This window comes from Podarcis filfolensis (assembly GCF_964270895.1).
Source record: "Podarcis filfolensis genome assembly, chromosome: 2".
In the NCBI taxonomy this organism is placed as follows: domain Eukaryota; kingdom Metazoa; phylum Chordata; class Lepidosauria; order Squamata; family Lacertidae; genus Podarcis; species Podarcis filfolensis.
The window spans coordinates 103875848-103890939 of record NC_139605.1 but is presented as its reverse complement, the minus strand read 5'-3'; the positions used below and the strand labels follow the sequence as shown (position 1 = coordinate 103890939).

The 15092-nt window shown below is 43.7% G+C and overlaps 1 protein-coding gene and 1 long non-coding RNA gene across 4 annotated transcripts in view; both read right to left on the bottom strand.

Annotated features, from left to right (window-relative positions):
- LOC310755762 overlaps positions 1–15092 on the bottom strand; it is a 1619227-nt gene that overhangs the window by 1435433 nt on the left and 168702 nt on the right. The window lies entirely within an intron of this gene.
- Positions 1–15092, bottom strand: part of SPATS2 (spermatogenesis associated serine rich 2) — a 51032-nt gene that overhangs the window by 11017 nt on the left and 24923 nt on the right. For all 3 annotated transcript variants that reach the window (XM_083598776.1, XM_083598777.1, XM_083598778.1), the window contains exons 3-7: positions 7549–7628; positions 6796–6904; positions 5011–5060; positions 3756–4017; positions 2803–3009 (exon numbers count right to left, since the gene is read on the bottom strand). In XM_083598776.1, the coding sequence (XP_083454902.1) occupies positions 2803–3009; positions 3756–4017; positions 5011–5060; positions 6796–6904; positions 7549–7628 (708 nt within the window). The remainder of the gene's footprint in view (positions 1–2802; positions 3010–3755; positions 4018–5010; positions 5061–6795; positions 6905–7548; positions 7629–15092) is intronic.

Here is a 15092-nt window from a genome sequence, read left to right as displayed (position 1 = left end):
GAGTTCCCATTCAAAGTTCCTAGGTGAAACTCATCCTAGTGGGGCTTACATTCAGCACTGAAATTAATGCATAGTCAACTACTGACTAATTGCCATGAAGTACCCATTTGTTTTTTTAAAAAAACAGATTACCAGATCGACCAGAAGATGATACCTTGACTTCAAGAATACGCCAGATGCACTGGACTGTTTGCACATGTGGGGCATCTAATTATGAATTAAATTTCAGAGTTTTAACTTTGAGAAGGCGTTTCCCCCTAGTAAGCTCAAATCTGTACAAGAGTAGGTAAAGGTAAAGGGACCCCTGACCATTAGGTCCAGTCATGGCCGACTCTGGGGTTGCGGCGCTCATCTCGCTTTACTGGCCAAGGGAGCCGGTACCTTCCCGCCAGAGCAGTACCTATTTATCTACTTGCACTTTGAGGTGCTTTCGAACTGCTAGGTTGGCAGGAGCAGGGACCGAGCAACGGGAGCTCACCCCGTCGCGGGGATTCGAACCGCCAACCTTCTGATCAAGCAAGTCCTAGGCTCTGTGGTTTAACCCACAGCGCCACCCGCGTCCCTTGTACAAGAGTAGTTTCTTCTAAAAGAAAAGATGAAAGACTCAAGAGAGAGCAATAAAGGTTATAGACACTCTGCCTCATCTCTCCAGCAGAGCACATCTCCATGCTTATTTCCATCACCAAGGCATGCTGAAGTGTTCACCCCCTGCTAAGCTAAACTGCCAGTTGCTTGTTATAGCCCTTGTTACTGCGAGAAGGTGAACCATTGATGCTGGGAGCCGGATGTTCATCTCTCCCCGAAGTTAGGGATAATGGCCATGCTTAGAATCAAGGTCTTGGAGGTCCTTGCTGCCGACAGGTAGAGACAGGAACAGAGGAGACTAAAGGAAGGAATGGTAAGAAACTGCCGCTTCTCATTAACCACCAGGTTTCTTTGAGATACTGGCTCGCGTCATGGGAAAAATGTACACGATCTTGAAAAGTTTCCAGTAAGGAACATCGTGAAAAAATATGGGATAGTACAAGTTCTAAATGATATGAACAGTGGGCAACGATTGAGCAGGAAAACCAACTAATTAAAGGATTTCAGTTAACCAACTCTGTGTCTTAGTTTTATAGCAGCTGGAGGAAAGGCAGTTAACAGACAGGGTGTCATCTATAGCCTGCTCAACAAAGATGCAACATTCCTATTAAAGCGCTCATAATCCTCCCACCACTAGGCAATTTAATTAAATTCAATTTCAGCAGACTGTCTGCCTAATGCGCTCTGCAAATGAAGCCCCGGCTTACCTAACACATTCTGTACCTTACAAGAGGTCTCTGCAGCCCAAATGGAAGCAGAGCTGGAATTCAAATTCAACAGGGAAGAGACATTTCGCCTGGTGACTTATGTTCTCAAATCATCCAGGGGATAAGCCTCAGAGCTGGGAGACTGCTCAGTAATTCTGCATGCAATTTCTTCCCCAACCACAGGACTTGCAGAACAAGCATAAAACTGGACAAGAACTACAGGGCTGGCAGCAGTCTGACATTAAAGCAGGCTTGGAAAGTTACCACCAAGGCAGTGGGGAAGGAGGAGGTGAGCTATCAGTTTCAATCTTCCACAGGAAGATCACAACTCAGGACTCACCAGGTGCAAGATACCAATGTAGCAGCTAGCACAGTGTTTGTGTTAAAACACAGCGAAAGACAAGGATGGTGATTTATTGTTTAGAAAATGTCTTCTTAATGCATTTTTACAAGATAAATGGACATAAAAAATTCAATGCTGTGCTATTACAATTGTTCTGTCAGCACACATATTTCTGTGTGCTAGACGGAACCATTTTCCCTTCTTTTGCTGTTCTAATCCCAAAGCTGATTTGAGGAGGGCAGTGTAGGGAGGAAAAAAAGCTGAGAAAAATCACTTTGCACCAGTGGGACTTATATTGCTGGTTCCTGCTAGTGCAATTATTTAGTTGAATCTAGCCCAAAGAGCTGCAGAACAGTAATATAAATGATTAATTTATATTGGGCTGAGGAGCAGCATGCAGACATGTTCCTAAGACTGCTGGACATGAACAAGACAAACAGAATACAGTCGTACCTTAGAAGCCGAACGGAATCCATTTGCGAAGTCCGTTCAACTTCCAAAACGTTCGACAGCTAAGGCATGGCTTCTGATTGGCTGCAGGAGCTTCCTGCAGCAAACTGGAAGCCACGGAAGCCGCGCCAGACGTTTGGCTTCCAAAAATCATTCGAAAACCAAAACACTCACTTCCGGTTCTCAGTCGTTCGGGAGCCAAAACATTCGACTCCCAAGGCGTTCGACTTTCAAAGTACAACTGTACATCTCTAATGCCTTTGTATACACTCTTTACAGCATATGGAACTAATAGCTAACAGCTTTCAATTTTATATCCAGTTTTCAAGATCCCATTGATGTGGGCACATTTATTTCTCTCATCTTTTATACCACCATTCTTCAAGGAGTTGGGAGCAGCATATATGGTGGGTCATAGAAGCTGTGAGGGAGGGTCAGGCTGAGAGTGACTTGGGATAATGTCATCCAGTGTTGTTTATGGCTGAGCAGGCTCTTGACCTAGGTGTCTTTCGGATTCTAGTCCAATGCTATCCATTCCTACCCCCATGGTGAGACAAGAGGAGGCACACATTAAAACTTTTCAGCCCAGTAATTAGAACAAATGTAGTCACTCTGTAGCTGTTTCCAGATCTGCTCGGCGAAACTATGATGTGCTCAGCGAAGCCTAGAAAATGAACAACAGAATCATGCAGCAGTCACAGATCCCACCCAGCCTACCTAGCTTTTTGTTTCCAGAGGACGCAGGGACCTCATCCAGCATCGTCAGAGATGAAGGGGCAGGTGAATGGTTGCTGGATACAGGCCTGGAGAGCGGCTTGCTGGAGCTTCTCAGTTCAGGCTGCACCCGGAGAGGCTGGGCATTCTGGGAAGACCGTGTGGTGGCAGGCTTTGGACTGAGGTCTGCTAGCCCGTTTTCTAATGTTACTAAAGAAGGAGGAAAAGAAGGTCCTACTCCATGCATCTGAAGATCATAACACAGTAAAACAGTGCAATTATGTAAGCCAGGGTTCCCAAACTATTTTTCCTAGGCACCTCTTTATAGTTTTGGCAGAGCACCATATCGCCAGAAAGAACAATGTGCTATGAACGCTCATCTACCTAGAAGATACACTAGCATCCATCTCTATGAAGCCACTTCTAAGTGAGCCTTTAGTGCAAAATTTAGATACCCAACCTTATACAGTCATACCTTGGTTTTTGAACAGCTTAGTTCTCGTTTTGGCTCCCAAACGCTGCACACCTGGAAGTGACTCTTCCAGTTTGCAAACTATTTTGGGAAGCCAAACGTCCAATGTGCCTTCCGCAGCTTCTGATTGGCTGCAGGAGCTTCCTGCAGCCAATCAGAAGCCGTCCTTTGGCTTCCGAACCTTTTGGAAGTTGAACCGACTTCTGGAACAGATTCCGTTTGACTTCCAAGGTACGACTGTAGCAGAATCCGCTCCTATTGCCATCTCCTTCCTCTGGGAACCTGGAATAGTTTCCACCGTATTTCCAAAGAACTAGCTGACCTCCTTTCTGTTAAAAGTGCTAAACAGCAAAGAAGGTATTCAATCTGGTTTTTTTTATTACATATTTAAGCACAGCAGAATGGAGAGAACAAGGCCCTCCTATTTCTTTACACACGCAAGCAGCAGTTCTGCTTTTCAGCAACAACCTGACAGAGAACTAACCTGCTCCATCAGGCACCTCAGGCATAGCAGGCTCGCCCTCCTCCAACTCTCTGGCATCTATGGAAAGCGCATCCAAACCTTCGCTGAGTGAGTCCACAGACTCTGTGTCATTGGCCGAGCCATTGACATGGTAACCGTTGATCCCACCCTTATCAGATGAAGCTACAGACTGTTCTTCTTCGGTGGATGCTGGCTTGCTGGGGTCAGGAAGGCTGGCCCTCGATTCTGCAGGAGGCTTTGGCTTAGTTTTCTTCTTTTTGTTCTAGGGATTAATACATCCACCCCACCAAGGGGGAAGGGGGAGAGGAAAGAAAAACGCTAAGCTTAATTTCCAGGATCATTCTTACTACTTGAACATCAGATAATTAGATACTTTATAGCTGAACGTCCTAGGCATTGATCCCTTAAAAGTGGGATGGATTTATTTAACAATTAGAACCGACAGACTGAGATTAATGTGGCCCAAGTGTACTATGCATGGCAACTGTGCATAGAGAAAGACTTTAGTGCAGGAGAGCATTAAAAATACTGCTCTCAACCATCAATTATTCTGGACTGGCTGCACTCACAGATGTGTGCACACCACTATTTTGTACAAATGCAGAAAAGGCACAGGATGTGTCACTGGGCTCTCACGGGCTCTGAGAGTTGCAGCTTTCCATTTTTAGCCCTTGCAACTGAAAAGGTGTGCTTGACAGCGAGTGAGAACCACACTGTGAAATCTTAGAAGCCAGGGACATGGCTGAGTAACATTTTCACTGGCCAAATGGATAACAATTTAATCAAGAAATCAGAAAACTACCCCTGAACCTGGAAGAAGCCTAATAGACAGGTGCCAAGGAACAGTTTTGCAGCACTAGGAATTTTTTTCAGCATGCCAGCTGAAAATGTTCCCACATGATACCGTCTCTCATGAATGGTTTGTGGTTTTATATTCTGTTTATTCTGTGAACCAACCTGTAGGTATAGGGCAGTATTTTACACACACACACACACACCAATAATGCTAAGCAGAAGTGAATTGTGGTTTTGAAACTTTGTTCCAAAAGCTACCAGACACTGGAGTAGTTTCTCAGATCAACATTATCTAGTAATAAATACGCAGTGCTGCCCTACGACAAATTTTCTTTTTCTTGTGTCATTGCCGTTTGGTGTCAGTGGTACAAGAAGATGGGCTTAGAAACCCCCATGGTCCTTCCAGAAAGACTCCAAACCAACCCAATACACTGCAGTTCAAGACCAAATTAAGGCTTACCTTTTTCTTTCCAGTTACTGTCCATTCTTTCAACACTGCACTGGCACTACCTGTTTTCGAAAAAGAAAAATCATAAGCAGAAATGTATTATGAATTATGTGCTATGAATGTGAAGTAGAAAGGAGATAGTAACACGAGATATTAAAAGAGAATCTAGAGTTACATAAGTAACTGATGTGGCGCAGATAGCACATGAAGGGAAGAATTATATATTTCTTTTCTGCCCATGGGTTGGAAAGCAGACCATCCTCTTATCCCCAGGTGTTTTCTGAGAGTTTTTGACCAAAAAAACCAAAGAGAAAAATATAGCAGAGCCTGAATTTCCATGAAGTTAGAGCCAGGAAAACGAAGGAGGGATGAGGATTTACGTACAAGGGGCATCCAAATGCTCTTGTAGGAATTTTCTCTTTCTGTGTGTGATATTAAAAGTCTTTGTATGTTACAAAGTGCCTGTTTGGTTTGGGCACAAGAAATGTCAGCGAGAACTAGATAAAACTGATACAGGCTGCTGCAGAGATCTAATTTGAACTCAAGTGTGCCCCTTCTGAATCACAGTATTCCATGCAATGTGTTGCAGCATGCATGTGCTGGAGCAATAAAACTGCATTAATACAGAGGTGTTTCCTGGCACTGGAAGTACAGCCTACTAACTTCCAAGTAACTAAAAAATTATTTCTAGCCATTGCATAGATAATTTACACATTGGTTGATTTTTTTTAATGGTAGTGTAGTGACAAAAGAGTTTAAGAACTCTGTGTGTACAATTCTAGTTTCAATCCTATACCGAAATATGGCCTTTTTGTTTCATGTGGATCCTAAATAGATTCTGAAAGAGTATATGCAAAGAAAGAAAGAAAGAAAGAAAGAAAGAAAGAAAGAAAGAAAGAAAGAAAACATATTCAGGAATGAAACCAATGTGCTGCTCATTCTGAGAAAAGCCAAGAAAAACTCTCCCTATGTAGTCTAAAGACAATTACCATTTAATGAGAGGTACATTTGGGCTGGCCACCAAACTGGCTCTTGTCCAGCCTCAAGTAATAAACATTTAAATGTTCATGTACCTACATAAGCATATACAAAAGAATGAAGCAGGAAAAGTGGGAATTTATATTGTCAAGATGGTGCAATATAGAACCCAGATGCTAAAGCAAAGTTGTACTGATCCAAGCACACAAACTTCTGAGCCGAGAAACAAATTTCTAGCCCACGTTGACTGAAAGTAAAATCTAGAAATGTATGGCTGCTTCTTCATTAAAAAGTTAGAAAACAGTATTTTGGGGACTTTGCACACATATGTCCTACATGAACCAAATATTTGTTTTAAGTATGTATACTTGTGTGAAAGTTGCAGGAATATCTATTTTGCCACAATGATGCATATTTGGATGTCATGCTAGCTTGTGATCTTTGTAAAATAGTTGCCCAGGAGACTTTCCCCTCAACAGTTTACAGAGCTGAGGACTGATTTTCCCTTTTATGTGGATTGTCTTTGCATGTAAAACATGCAAAGGAAATAAATGTTCAAACTGGAACTCTTTACTCTTACACCCTTCCTTCTTTTCCAGTCTTTCTCCATACCAAATTCCACACCCCAAATGTTACCTTCCTGGTCCCCAACAAAACCAAGAATCACAAACACCCACACCAAATAAACTAGGTGCAAAAGTGAAGAGTTTGTAACTGCACATATTCACAATGCAAGGCCCATAACCCCTACCCACCATTTATCCCCATCACAGATGACAGCCAGCATCTGAGATACAACCTGGTTATTAAAAAACTCACCTTCCATGAAAGCCTGCACCGTTCGATCTACACAGTTATCAAAGTGCTGCAGCACCAGGATAATTTCGTTGTTGCTGCGGTTGGGGACTATTGCTCTCACAGCACTGATCTAGAAAAATGAGATATGCAGGTCACATATTAACCACTTGCTTCCAAGTCAAACATTTCCCCTTGCTTCCAACACAGGAAACTAGTTAAGTTTCTTTTCTTCCAGCTGATGTCAGTTTCAGTTTTGCTCTGGGAACAGCCCATTAGTGTTGTTTTCTCTGGCAATGTTTTTCTGAAGCCCATCCCAAGGAAGCAAACCTCTCACAGACGCTATAGCTGGAAGCAACATGAACACACAGCAGCACTGAAGCCACCTGGGTCCCTTTTGCTTCAGTTATTACTGCAACGCTTACATTATGACTCAATATGTTGCCAAATGCAACAACTGGCCAGTACATCTTTGCCCCCAAATAAATGCTAGCTCCCCCCCCCCTTTTTTTGGTAATGCACATGTCTCAATCACGGCTTTAAAGTCACTTGCAGGAATGGCAGAGGAAAGGAGGCAAGGGAGAAATGGAGTTACAGAGAGATCATTTCCCCCCAAACCAGTAGTACACGAATCAAAGAATCAAAAGGGGTAACAGCTTTGCCTACAGCAGAGGTCTCTATCTACTCCAAATTTCTGTCCGTCGCAGATCATAAGAATCTAGCAGCAATATAACATGCCAAACTCCCAGCTACAAGAACTGTTCAGGAATTCCTTACCTTCTCTTTCATGTTTTCAAAGGTACCTCCTTGAGCCATCACAGTATTGGACTGCACATCAAAAATAAATCCTGATGAATCTGATGAAGTGGAAAGAGACACAGAATATTCAGAATGAAAGGAACCAAGAAGATGGAAATAAACTCTCAGACGAATTGTAGATATACACTGTGCTGTGCAGAAAGAAAATAAAAAGTAGGCTGGAGATTATGCTAAAAGGTCTCATCCAATCCCTGGTGACAAGAGTATGCAAACACACCCCACTAGAGAGGCAGAGTGCACAGGGGTTCCACCTGTTGAACACTGCAGCAATTGTATACACTGCCTTGAAGCAGAACTCTGAAAACAGCCAGCCTTGGAAATATGGCAAGACCAGCCCCAAATCAGACTGCCTGGGAAGAGCTTGTGATGAGTTCTGAAGGTCAGAAGCTTAGTCTGGTATATTCCTAGGCATACTAAAGCTTATCTTCAAGATTTATCATTGGGTTAGACACACCTTCAACATAGCTTTGCGAATCCTTAGCTCTACTTCAGAGCAAACATAACGGCAGCAGAAAATTGGGAGCAGCAATGTACAGTATTGCCTTAACGATTCATGGCCTATTCACACAACCCTCTCCTTTAGCTGATGCTCCCATTTTCAGTCAGTCCATGCCTGCTTCTCAGCCACATGTACACCATCAACATTCACTGAATTCAACCCAGGTAAGCATATGGCACACTGCTGCTGATGTAGCAAGAGCATGAACAGAACCACCTCGCTACACTTGACTGGAAGTCAACACAGGCTCAACATAGCAGGAGGCCCAGGCTGAACGGATCAGAAGGACGATCTTTCGCAACATCTGCTTTGACCCGTACAGTTTTGTGAGACCCCTGACATATTGTTGAAATTCTGCTTTGTTAGCCTACTCAGGCAAAAGAAAAGAAAAATACAGAAGGATCAAAGCAGCAGCGAAGGAGGTGTAACCTCTAACAGAACTAGTCCGATATCAATTAAGACAACTGGGGCAGTCTCAATGCTGCCTTTGTAGTTTGGTACTAATCTTGAGGATAATACGCAGCTACCAAATGTGCACAGAGGAATCCATCACAGCACCAAACCTTTACTCAATATTTAATGTTGTCGCTCCCTCCTGGGTACGCAAACTGCAGTTTTTACAATTCATTTATCAAGATCTGCCAGCTGCTAATTCTGTTTAATGCTAGCATAACTGCCAGCACGCATTTATTTGTTCGGCTTTTAAGACTTGTGCGTCACAAAAGGGGTGCTCCTTTTCTGTTATTCAATTACAATTTTCAGAACTAAAAGACTGAAGCAGTAAGTGAGGAGTGGCTTGACGATCAAGACTACTGAAATCCCTGGTAAAGCCTATGTGGTTGAGAGATCAGGCATTCTCTGATCTGAGAGGTGGTGTTCAGGCTGCTTTGGATGGGGGTGCACTTTCCCTAAAGATTCAGGTGTTAATTTTGAGGGTGCTTTTAGATCTGACCTTCCCATTGGCGGCTGAAGTGGCATTCAAGACACAAAGTACCCGTAGCCAGCTACAGCCATGTCAAACAGAGGGAGAGTGGCTACAGTTCTTTACACTCCTGAAATGTTAATGCAATGTGCTGCAATGAGGCTGCCCTCGAAGACCGCTCAAAAACTAGTGGGCTGGTTCACATGTCACTTTCAAAGCATGGTCAAGCTCAACCACGGTTTAAAGGTGAGCATGCAGCATGGTGGTGCAAAGACTGAAAATCACAACCATTCCACTTCTCCTTCGGTCCTGCTGCACCTGTACTGTTGGGAGCTAAGCCCTGGTTGGGTTTGCTTTTCCCCCATATAAACCACAAGCAATAAGCCAAGAACAAACCTCATTCACAGCTTGTGCTATGAATGGTTTGAAGACAAACCTAATGCAGTAGCCAAGATGGTGCCCTACAGATGCTTTGGACTACAGTGGTACCTCAGGTTAAGTACTTAATTCGTTCCGGAGGTCCGTACTTAACCTGAAACTGTTCTTAACCTGAAGCACCACTTTAGCTAATGGGGTCTCCTGCTGCACCGCCGGAGCACGATTTCTGTTCTCATCCTGAAGCAAAGTTCTTAACCTGAAGCACTATTTCTGGGTTAGTGGAGTCTGTAACCTGAAGCATATGTAACCTGAAGTGTATGTAACCCGAGGTACCACTGTACGCGCCTAACAACTATCTAGACTGGCCAATGGTCAGGGATTATGGGAACTAAAGCCCACAACACAGAGAGCATCAATGAACAAAATTATTCAGCATTCCTACTCATATTCAGTTTGTTTTAACACCTATATCCTGTCGTCAAGTTAGGTGCTACACTGTTCTGTATGTGTGTATCTCATTCTTCCTACCTAGATGTGGAACTTTGCATTCATTTCTTCCGAAATTCTTGTTTTTGGTTGGTCCAGTTGCCTGTCCTATCAAGACCTCAAATTCCTCAGCATGCTGATAAAGACCTTTGCAGGCTAGTAATGCCTGTGGGCTTACTTATGAAAAGGATGGAGCCAGTTAACTCATTCACCCAAATACAGGGATTACCTGCTTATAGGAGAGCAAAATCTACATTTGAGATGCTACAGGTATTCAAAACCAATTGGGAGCGGGGAATACATTTTGCTATTGTTAAACAGTTTGGGGTCAGAAACTCACCTGACGTACTCTTAATCATTCTGCAATCTGCTTGTAGATCTCCATCTGCCTTCTGCCTACCCCGGATTTATAGTGAAAGAACTTAAGAACAGCAGACGTATCTGGCCAGTAGCCAATCTATTCCAAAATCCTGCACTCATCCTGCTCCCTGCCCTGCCCCTCCCAGACCTTTTCCCACCTGGCCTGGGAGGGCAGGACCCTGACTGACTCCAGCTGCAAAAGCTGAGGGTGCTGGACAGACTCTTGGCTGGGGTATCATTTAGGGGGTATTGTTGTGGGGTGTTGCTGGTATTGGTTTTTTTTTTTTTGGTATATTTAATCTACCGTATTTTTCCCTCTATAACACGCAGATTTTTTCTCCTAAAAAGGAAGGGGAAATGTCTGTCCGTGTTATTGAGCGAATGTGTGGTCCCTGGAGCCAAATGGCAAAAAAAAATCAGGCAAAAATCAAATCGCGCGTCTCGGAGAAGGGAAACCTGAAAAGAGGAAGTGGCTGCTTTCCTGCATTCTGCCTCAGGGTCTTACTGCCCACCCTCCTCTGTTTCCTTGCTGTGTTTGCTCAAACGGAACAAAGAGCAGGGAAAGCCCCTCCCCTCCAGGCAAGCAGAGGGGAAAGCAGAGTGTCGTCTCTGTGCTCCTGTGCTGCTGAAAACATGCAGGAGGGAGAGAGAGAGAGAGAGAGAGAGAGAGAGAGAGAGAGAGAGAGCGCGCTGGCTGGCTTGGGTGGGTAGGTGAGGGAAAACTTTTGCCTTCCTTTCCTCCCTCCCGTTATACCCCTCTCCTGCATTCTTAGCCAGCTGCTTCTCTGCACACCCCTCTCGTGCTCCTTGTCCATTCTGTATTTTTCCTTCCTTCCCCACTTAAAATGTGGTTAAAAAGCATGGATCCACATGGATCCTCAGGATCTTTGTATTGGGTCACCCCAAATTCACCATCAGATCACATAGCATGTCCACGGCTACAGCCTGCCCCCCCCCAAATCACGCACCCACTGTTGCCTGGGGCTGCAATGGTGCAAAAACGTGGTTACAAAACATGGATCCTCAGGATCTTTGCATTGGGTCACCCCAAATTCACCATCAGAGCACATAGCATGTCCATGGCTACAGCCTGCCCCCCCCAAAATCACACACCCACTGTTGCCTGGGGCTGCAATGGTGCAAAAACGTGGTTACAAAGCATGGATCCACAGGGATTCTCAGGATTTTTGCATTGGGTCACCCCAAATTCACCATCAGATCACATGTCTGTGGCCACAGCATGAAGCACAAAAATGATACATCCACTGTTTCATTCAGAATGTTTTTTCCCTTGTTTTCCTCCTCTAAAAACGATGTGCGTGTTATGGTCAGGTGCGTGTTATCGAGCGAAAAATACGGTAGATCTTATGATTTATTTGGAAATGGTTCAATGTGTACTTATTGATGTTTGCTTGTTTATGACTACTTTTATTATGTTGGTAATTATGCTAGCCACCTTGAGCATGGCTATAACTTTGGAAAGTTAGCATACAAATAAAATGATTGACTGCTTGATAGTGGTCAACCAGATAGATGCCCATGAGAAACGCACAAGTAGGACCTGAGCAGAACAGCACTCTTCTGACCTGCAGTTTCTAGCATACTGCCTCCTACCAAGAAGGCAGATGATAGCCCTGATTGGTACTGATAGCTTTATCCACCATGAATTTGTCTAATCCTCTTTCAAAGCCATGCAATTGCTACTCATGATGCGGGAGCAAATTCCACTCAAATGATGAGCTGTGTGAATAAGTACTTCCTTTTTTTCTGCCCTGAATCTTTCAGCATTCAACTTCATTGGATGCCTGTAACTTCTAGCACACTGAGAAAACATTTCTCTATTCCCTCCCCCATGCATTCACTCTCCCGTGCCATGCATAATTTTAGGAACATCCATCACATTGCCTCTTACTTGCCTTTTCTCTAAACTAAAAAGTCCCAAATCCTGCAACTTTTCCTCATAGAAGAGGTGGCTCCACCCCCATTGATCATTTTGAATGCCCTAAACAAAAACACACAAAAAAACCACCTTCTCCAATCCTGCAATACAGTGGTACCTTGGTTCCTGAACGGCTTAGTTGTCGAACAAATTGACTCCCGAATGCAGCAAACCCGGAAGTGTTCCGGTTTGCAAACGTTTTTCGGAAGCCGAACATCCTTCTGCAGCTTCCGCTTGAGTGCAAGAAGCTCCTGCAGCCCATCGGAAGCCATGCCTAGGTTTTCAAAAGGTTTTCAGGAGTCGAACGGACTCCCGGAACAGATTAAGTTTGAGAACCAAGGTACCACTGTATTCTTTTTGCAGCGAGGCAACCAGAACTGTACACAGTACTCCTAGTGTGGTCTCACCATCATCTTTAGAAAGGCATTGTGACATTGGTGCTTTTATTTTTCAATTCTTGTCCTAACCATCCTTAGCGTGAAATTTGCCTTTTTCACAGCTCCCACACACTGGACCAACAGCTTCATAGCAATCCACAACACCAAGGCCAGTCAATGCCAGTTCAGACGTATATGTGAAATCAAGTTTTTGGGCCTCTACATGCATCACCTTACACTTGTTTACATTGAACTGCAGTTGTCATTTTACTGCCCATTCACAATTTATCTAGCTTCTGTATCTTGCCTCCATGCCCAAAATTCAAAGTCCTCCAAGGCAGTAAAAATGTAACATCTATCTCTCAAAGTCCATTCGCAAACTAATCAATATGCCGATCTCTTGTTTGACTTTAATAGATACTGCACTGACCCTTGATGCAAGTTGTTGTGCGTAGGATCTGCTATTGTTGGGGAATGTTTTCATGAAACATGCTTTTTCGTGACTCTGGATTCTCTTTCCTTTGTTAAGAAATGGTTGAAAAAAGCAGCCAAGACAGTTATCGGTTAACTGCTCCTCTTTAGGTGCTTAAGATCTCAGCTTGCCTGCTAACAATGACACAGCAGTCTTTGTTTTCATAAGCAGCAGCTTGCAATTCCAGAACTTGAGTAGCAAGTGTGCATTCACAGTATGATCAAGCCACTGAAAGCAAAAGAGGTTTGCCCTTTATGATTGTTGTTTTTTCTTAAGCTCATGGAACACTGAATCTCTTCCTTTTGAGTGGATGTGATCAATTCCATAGACCAGGGGGTGGGCAGAAGGTAGAACATAATCTATTTGGTAACTGAGGGAATTTTGAAATGTATCAGCCAGGATTTTTGGCACCTTGTTTAGCACAATAACCCCCCCCCCAATGCCGCTAAAATGAAGAAAGCTGGCAGAGGGGGAGAACAAAGACTTGTGTGCAAAAGGGCTGTGAGCTCCACTCAATTCTGGGACTTAAACCAAATTCCTGGGCCTAGAATTCTTTAATTCTATCTCTTTTGCACATGCCTCCAGTTAGTGGCTCTCTCGGGATTCCAGTAAAAAATTAAGCAGATCCTGAAAGTGTGAACTCTGCCCATTGCTGCCATAGACTCAAAACCTTAACTGTTCACAGCTTCCTTTCACAAAGAGTCTAAGGCATGTATGTAGCCATTACAAGCCATTTTATTCAAGGCTATTGTTCTAAACCACTCTTTTTCATACCACACCAAAACTAGCTTGTTAAATAGCTGCAATCCTGGAAACACCTCGCAGACCATAGCATTATCCATTATTTGGCCCTAACTTTCTTGGGGAAACTTCTGTAGTTTCAGTGCCCACACCTTGAAAGATAACCAAGTGTTAATAACATTGTGTGCATATAGGGAGAGAGTGATTTTACACACACACACACACACACACACACACACAAAACACACAATATGCTCAATAGCAACTGTCCAACATTGTAAAGATCCAACCAGTTTGCCAAGTTCTCTACTAAAGTTAAACCCAACCCTGCACCTTCTCTCAAAACAATGCCAACAAGAAGATATACTTAGTGGAAAGGCAAGCTATTCACTTCTAATTTAGTATGACAGAAAATTGGCTTCATAATCAGTGAACCCCAACATATCCTGATTTAGAAACATCTTAAGCATGCATATTGTAATCCATGCTTCTGTAAGCACGACCATGGATACAGTCACAGATGATATGCCATCCACCTGCCACGTCAGTAGTGGAAGTTACATAATAAGCCCGTTATCAGTGACAGTTTATACTGACCTTTCCATGCAACTCCCCAAAGTACAGATCACAAGGGTCAAACTAGATGCGATGCCGGCATGCACAATATTTCTTTCCATATATTCACTCCACTCACCTACGAAATAGGAGGTTAGCTGGATCTTCTTTTAGAATGAATGGAGAGGAGAGGGATGCTGAACACTTCCTTGGAAGTGATTCAGGAAAAGGGAAAAGTAGTTCAACAGGCATGGGGAGAGGTAAGGCATGGGAAGAGGAAAAGTTCAGTGTCCCTGGTCCTATGCTCACTTACTGTAAGTAAGGCTGCTTTCCAGCTTTATATGCAAATGAGGCTGATATATGACTTATAGCGTCACCTGGTTTAGCTTGGTTTCCTCACTTTAAACTAGTGTTCTGCTACCAAATCACTACGTTTCCCCACATTTCAGGCAATGTGATGACCCTCCACTCTAGTAACTCATCCACTTCCACATGTGACACAACTCCTTGGCACTAAAGCACTTCAGAGCCTTGCCATACTTTCTCTTACAAGGCAGTAAGTTTTTAACAAATAACCTTCCTCCAACTTTACCACTCCTGCACACTTTAATGACCCCACCTCTTCTCCCTTGCTGCCCTTGTCTAGAAGACGGGTGGCAAAGCAGTGAATCAGGCCGGCCAAGCTGCTTTAAATGACTTGCCAGCCCAATTTCCTCCCCACCATTGCACTGGGAAGCGTCAAACTAAGATGGTGGCCGGGGGGGGGGATCACT